The sequence below is a fragment of the Salmo trutta genome, chromosome 17, assembly GCF_901001165.1.
Source record: "Salmo trutta chromosome 17, fSalTru1.1, whole genome shotgun sequence".
In the NCBI taxonomy this organism is placed as follows: domain Eukaryota; kingdom Metazoa; phylum Chordata; class Actinopteri; order Salmoniformes; family Salmonidae; genus Salmo; species Salmo trutta.
Window position 1 is genome coordinate 33,369,886 of NC_042973.1, and position 6,685 is coordinate 33,376,570.

A 6,685-nucleotide genomic window follows, 5' to 3' on the forward strand; every position below is an offset into this window, starting at 1 on the left:
AAACTATGTGCTTCACCTCTGACACACACACACACACACACACACACACACACACACACACACACACACACACACACACACACACACACACACACACACACACACACACACCAGTGGAGGCTGGTATCACTTTAAAATAGAGGAAGGCTCACTGTAATGGCCGAATGGAATGAATGGAACTATAACCCAAAAATGTACGAACAACAAGTTCGAGGACAGTCAGATTTATTTGCACATGCCTCACTGTGAAGTCATCATAACAGCCGACAGCACCACGGTGACAAAGTGCTTGAGTTAAGTCAAAAGATTTTCTAGTTGGTAAGCTCCTTTGGGTCAATCAGGATCAGTTCGCCACTGGAAACCAAATTAGACTTGATTCTGGATGTCTTCTGAACTGCAGCAGGAATGTCTCTCCCTGGAAAAAACATTTTATGAGGTCAGTTGCAGAAAGAGGGACAAGACTCAAACTGTAGGGAAGGGTAGAGGGGATTTAAACTATTTGCTGGAATGGAATGCAGCCTATCAGAGAAAAGTAACTAACTCTTTCTGAAGCATCTTGGTTCACAGGTGTCTCCAAGGGATGGCTGGCACACAGCTGTATTACAATGGATGAACACCTGCAAGAGACAGTACAGATAGGTTTTTTTTAAATGCAATAATTATCTAGCCAGATAATTACTACCCAAGAATAAATTAGAGTAGTTTAATATTTATGTAAACTATATGCTTTTATATTACTTATGTAATTGTAAGAAATAGGCCTACCAGAAAGTACCAATTGTGACCAAGCAAGCCGATACAATTTTGTTAAATCATTAATTACCAGTAATTAGTGGCAATAATTTCACAAATACCAATTGTAATAGGACAGTGAAAAGTGTTATCAAAAATCTAATGTAAGTACAGCACTTCTATTTCATGCTGTCACGTCCTGACCATAGTAAGATGTGATTTTCTATGGTAGAGTAGGTCAGGGTGTGTTTTGTGTTTTTCTATGTTTTCTATTTCTATGTTTATGTTCTAGTTTTTCTATTTCTATGTTTTTTGGGGGGTTGATTGCCAATTGGAGGCAGCTGGTCCTCGTTACCTCTGATTGGAGATCATATTTAAGTAGGGGTTTTTCTTCCTGCGTTTTGTGGGTGATTATATCTCGAGTAGTGTTTGTTTCTCTCTGCGTCACGGTTTGTTGTTTTGTCAATTTCAGTTATTTATGTATTGCAAAAGTTTCACGGATTTAATAAAATGTGGAACTACAACCATGCTGCACTTTGGTCTGCTCCTTTCGACAGACGTGACAGAATCACCCACCTCAAAAGGACCACGCAGGGTGCCCAGGAGCAACAGAAATGGACCTGGGAGGATATTCTGGACGGAAAAGGACCCTGGAGGCAGGCTGGGGAGTATCGCCGTCCGAGGGAGGAGATTGAGGCAGCTAAAGCGGAGCGACGTCATTGTGAGGCGCTGTACCAACAACGAGACAAGGGCACACGGGGAGATTGGCAGAGTCAGGTTGGAAACCTGAGCCAACTCCCCGTGCTTACTGTGGGGGGGGCGAGTGATCGAGCAAGCACCATGTTATGCTGAGATACACACTGTGTTGCCAGTGCGCAGCTACAGCCCGGTGCGCTCCTCACAGGTGCCGTGCTAGCTCCTCACAGCTCCTCACAGGTGCCGTGCTAGAGTTGGCATTGAGCCAGGAAGGAGTATGCCTGCTCAGCATTCCTGGTGTCCGGTGCGTCTTCTCAGTCCAGGTTATCCTGCCCCAGCTCTACGCACGGTAACCCCAGTTCGCCAACACAAACCTGTGCGACCTGTCACAACGCCTCGCGCTTGTCGGGCTATGGAGATTATCCAGCCAGGACGGGTTGTGCCAGCCATAAGCTCCAGACCTCCAGTGCGCCCCAACGGACCAGTTTACCCTGTGCCTGCTCTGCGCACCCGGCCTCCAGTGACGTTCCGTAGTCCAGGACTCTTAGCGACGTTCTCTAGTCAGGTGAGACCTATTCCAGCTCCACGAAAGAAGCCTCCAGTGATGATCCATGGCCCGGAGCCTGTAGAGATGATCCATGGCACGAAGCCTCCAGTGATAATCCATGGCCCGGAGCCTCCAGTGATCATCCATGGCACAAAGCCTCCAGTGATGATCCATGGCGCGGAACCTGTAGTGATGATCCATGGCACGGAGCCTCCAGCGACGCTCCCTAGTACGAAACCTCCAGCGGCGGCCTGCAGCCCAGAGCCTCCAGCGGCGGCCTGCAGCCCAGAGCCTCCAGCAATGATCTACAGTGCGGTTCTTTCGACGACGATCCATGGTCAGGTGGTAATAAAGCAGAAGGATCAGCGGGTGGAGCGGGGAGTACGCCCCGAACCGTAGCCACCTTCTCTGCTGGAGGTTAACGTTATGTGGACTGCATTTGAGCCGCCATAGACAATTGTCACCCTCCCTACCCTCCCTTTTGTTTTGTGGTTTCTTTTGTTTTAGGTGCATTCGGAGTCTTCTATTTCTATGTTGTTGTTTTTTGGGGTTGATCACCAATTGGAGGCAGCTGGTACTCGTTACCTCTGATTGGAGATCATATTTATGTAGGGGTTTTTCTTCCTGGGTTTTGTGGGTGATTATATTTTGAGTAGTGTTTGTTTCTCTCTGCGTCACGGTTTGTTTTGTCAATTTCAGTTATTTATGTATTGCAAAAGTTTCACGGATTTAATAAAATGTGGAACTACAACCACGCTGCACTTTGGTCCGTTCCTTTCAACAGACGTGACACATTAATTAATTTAATAAACAGTGTTAGCATGATAATCAACAACATCAATGTAGTTGTTTCAACCCTCTTATGATTCATTTTAACTCCATGGTTCCAGTAGAATTAGAACACAGTCATACCCTCAGAATTAAATAGAACAATATCTGTAAATATGTAACATAAATGTATCTCTATGGTCATACCGTCTCCCGCAGGGGGGTCATAGACATTGGATCCACAAAGGTGAACATCTTAAGGACGAAGCGCCTGTAGTGGGTTGGGAAGGACAAACCCGAAGAGGGTCCCACAGGGATGAGAGTGGTCAGGTAACGGTCATCCTGGTAAGAACATCTAATGATATGAACAGAGAGAGAGAGTGAGACGTAGACAGACAGACAGAGTCATGGTCAAGTATCTTTCTGTCTGCATCAGGGTTGGCATGCCGCATGCCATGTTACGACTCTCAATTTGCCGTTACCCCCTTTACACCAGCAACGGCAAATACATTGATCAAGGCAATGAGATGACACATTGGTTTTGATAATAAAGAGGTATTTTTTAAGTGAATAACTCCAAGAGCTGCTGAACATTTTCCTCATCTTCACAAGGAACGGCAGAACAGCAACTGGACGAAACAGTTACTAAAATGTTTACTACTTCTACCTATTCAGATATTTACCCATCAATGAGAAGGTCCCACTGGGGCAGGCTTTGAGGGTTTGGGGTTGTGGTAGCCCAGCAGCGACCCAGGGTCAGCACAATGTTGGGATCTGTCCTCGCCAGGATGCGAACCTCAGTGTACACGGGATCCCTGAGGACCTTGGTGACAGGGTAGTCTGCCTCTGTGTAGTAAGAGGTGTAGGCCACGTCCTCTGTTTCAAAAGAGGAAAGATTCATTCATTCACCCATTTATTAATCCAACCAATCAATGAATATAGTGCCACATACCTTCATTACATCCCTTGGTAAGGCATGCTCCGCTGCCCAGTCTGAGCTCAACTGTGAGGGGTCCAGGAGCTATCTCAGGATTTGGAGGAGGAACCGGCTTCACATCAATAACCACAGCCACAATGGTGCTGCCCTTATATCTGCACTGGAATGTTAGACTGGGAAGAAATGGCGTGTGGTCAGACATCTTGAAGGTGTCTGAGAGACTTTAAAGCAGGACATATAAGGTGATGACTAAAGATCCCATTGCTTATTTAACAATAACAATCGTGTTAACTCCAGTGTTTTGTTAAAATTACCAACCAGGGGCCTCACTTATCGAAGGTGAATGCACACAAAAGAGACTCTAAACCTTGTGTTCACCAGTTTTCCCATAAAGGTTGGCATTTATCCTTGTTGACAGGAAAGTGTGGGTATCTCCATGCAAATCTCTGACTGTGCGTACACAGTACTTAGAGCGGTTGATCAATTGTATTGCAAGCAAATATTGTTAATTTGAAGGAAATTAATGTGTACTGGAATTATAATAATGGTAGGCTAATAAGAACAGAACACAGGCCTAATCATAACATTTATACATTTTCCATTGGTAATGTATGTTGCCCAATGTGTTTCTTTAACTTTTATTATATAGGCCTAAATTATGTCTCTCCTTTTCTCACGTCTGGTTTATTCCCACTACACAACAAATATTAGCCTACCATTTATCCATCGCTCATTTAATAGCCAAACATGCTCGGAAGTGAAGACCGGTAGCCTATTTAAATTGGGTAGGCTACAGTATTGTTAGGAATGCAACATCAAAGCCTATTTAAATTCAGAGCCTATACCAAAGCAGGATAAGCCAAATATTTAACAACAATTTGTATTTTCACAAGTGCAAAAAAATAGTATGGCTCTAATTTATCAATGAAAACATGAGTATGTGCTGCGTTCGACAGTTTGAATGATCCTGATAATTTGTTGCTCAAGCTAATCCTAGAATCTCCACGTACCACAGAATTTTGTAAGAAATGTATGCACGGTTGATAAATGAGGCCCCTGGCCCCATACATAGTACACAACAATTTAAAGTGATGGTTCCTTAGGATGTTGTTGTTTTTGTGGTGTTATTATAATATATTTTTCTTATATCACCTACTCATATTGGCTGTCCCTGGTGATGGAGCCAAAGGGGCCAACCCCCACTTGATATGAAGAGGACATCCTATTCTCATAGATAATAGTATCAGTTTCCTCCTGCAATAAACACAACTATGTTGTACAGCTCATCTTTAAGAGGCAAAATCACTATAGCTTTGACAAAGAGCTTTTGTCACAATGTGGCAGCATCTTTAAACCTGAATAAACAATCAATGACATGATCATGATATGATCATTGTTGCAACCAATACACAAGATGTGATCCAATTATTTGAAGGAGAGAGGAGCTACTTCCCTGTACTGAGACTGAAGCCAAGCACAGGTGATACGTACCGTCATGACAGTTCCACATTCAGTGACTTTAAACTGGTAGATGGCGAAGACAGAAGTTGTGCCAATAGCGTTGCAGTGGGGTCCGTTTGCCCCCAGCAGGCTGATGGAGTCCAGTTCCAGGTTGGGCAGAGTGGCATCCCTGGCCACCACCACCACAAACTGGCCATCTTTGGTACACTGAACAGTCACTGGTGACAAAGAGCATAACAAAAACATGAAGTTAGTGTCCTTGAGTAAATTGGAGCATGTTGGAACATGTTGATTTTAAACTGCTTTGGATAAAGATTGTCCATATACAAGTGGAAGTGGAATCAGTGAGAGTTCATAATACAATGATTTGTTTTCTGGTGAAGTGCGATAAACAAGTTTCTCTGAGGGGGCAATACATAAAGTAAAACCGTACTGTTACAACATATAGTTCTAGAGTAAAATGAGCATGGTCAAACACCTACCTGCTTTTCCGTAGAAGCACATCCGTCCATCAAAACAGCAGTTAATGGCCTCACAATAGGCGGCATTGATGTCAGGAAGTCCACACTGCACCTTGTGTTGGCCATCAACATCACAGCTCTGCTTTGAGCCTGGGTCAGAGGGGAATTTAGGCTTCTGAGACGGCTTTTGGGGTTGGGCAGGCCACTGAGGGGGTTGAGCAGGCCACTGAGGGGGTTGGGCAGGCCTCTGAAGGGGGTTGGCAGGCCACTGCTGGGGTTGGGCAGGCCTCTGAGGGGGTTGGGCAGGCCTCTGAGGGGGTTGGGCAGGCCTCTGAGGGGGTTGGGCAGGCCTCTGAGGGGGTTGGGCAGGCCACTGCTGGGGTTGGGCAGGCCTCTGAGGGGGTTGGGCAGGCCACTGCTGGGGTTGGGCAGGCCTCTGAGGGGGTTGGGCAGGCCTCTGAGGGGGTTGGGCAGGCCACTGCTGGGGTTGGGCAGGCCTCTGAGGGGGTTGGGCAGGCCTCTGAGGGGTTTGGGGAGGCCATGACGGTGGTGTCTGGATGGGTGGCCACCCTGGTTTTTCCAAGAAATTCTGAGCATCACACAGCCAGCCAAGCGTGGCCACTGCCACTAGACAAACTGCACTCCACTTCATCGCAATGGCTTCGCTACAAGAACTAATCCGCAATGTTCACTGGATGCTGTGATGAGGATGAAGGAATTGCGGCCACCTTTATAATAGATGGAGTGTTGTTTACTTATTGGAAATCCGCCCCCTCTTTATCTGACCGTTCCTTTTCTGAGGGGTCAAGGTTTTAGCCAATCAAATGCCCTGGCTAATGTTCCTTTAGTAGCACACTACTCAAAACAGTTGTGTAACATTTGCGAACATCCAACATTTCGGTCATGGCCTTGAGAAAGGTCTTTGTGACCGACACGTCATGACATTGGAGGCTTTGCCAGTTCTGTCAGTATCTAATTTGCTCCTAGTTGTTGTATGTGACAATATATATATTTATTTTGATAGTCAGAAACAATTCAAAATGATTTACGCATTATAAATAGATAATTAGACAATTTTGTATA

The 6,685-nt window shown here is 45.5% G+C and overlaps 1 protein-coding gene across 1 annotated transcript; it reads right to left on the minus strand.

Moving 5' to 3' along the window:
* Positions 1 to 208: 208 nt before the first annotated feature.
* LOC115152082 (zona pellucida sperm-binding protein 4) lies at positions 209 to 6,318 on the minus strand. The gene is made up of 8 exons (XM_029696587.1): positions 5,624 to 6,318; positions 5,172 to 5,359; positions 4,837 to 4,934; positions 3,696 to 3,853; positions 3,427 to 3,619; positions 2,951 to 3,098; positions 542 to 617; positions 209 to 415 (listed from the first exon to the last, which is right to left on the minus strand). Exons 1-8 carry the CDS (start codon positions 6,252 to 6,254, stop codon positions 312 to 314), a joined length of 1,596 nt encoding a protein of 531 aa, XP_029552447.1. The 5' UTR covers positions 6,255 to 6,318; the 3' UTR covers positions 209 to 311.
* Positions 6,319 to 6,685: the final 367 nt, after the last annotated feature.

Bases quoted from the DNA above. Each gene is read 5' to 3' on its own strand.
- LOC115152082 (XM_029696587.1), bottom strand. From the start codon at position 6,254: ATGAAGTGGAGTGCAGTTTGTCTAGTGGCAGTGGCCACGCTTGGCTGG. The intron at 4,935-5,171 runs GTACGTATCACC...TGTTTATTGCAG, and splicing joins AATGTGGAACTGTCATGACG to GAGGAAACTGATACTATTAT. The intron at 3,099-3,426 runs GTAAATATCTGA...TCATATCATTAG, and splicing joins TGGGACCTTCTCATTGATGG to ATGTTCTTACCAGGATGACC.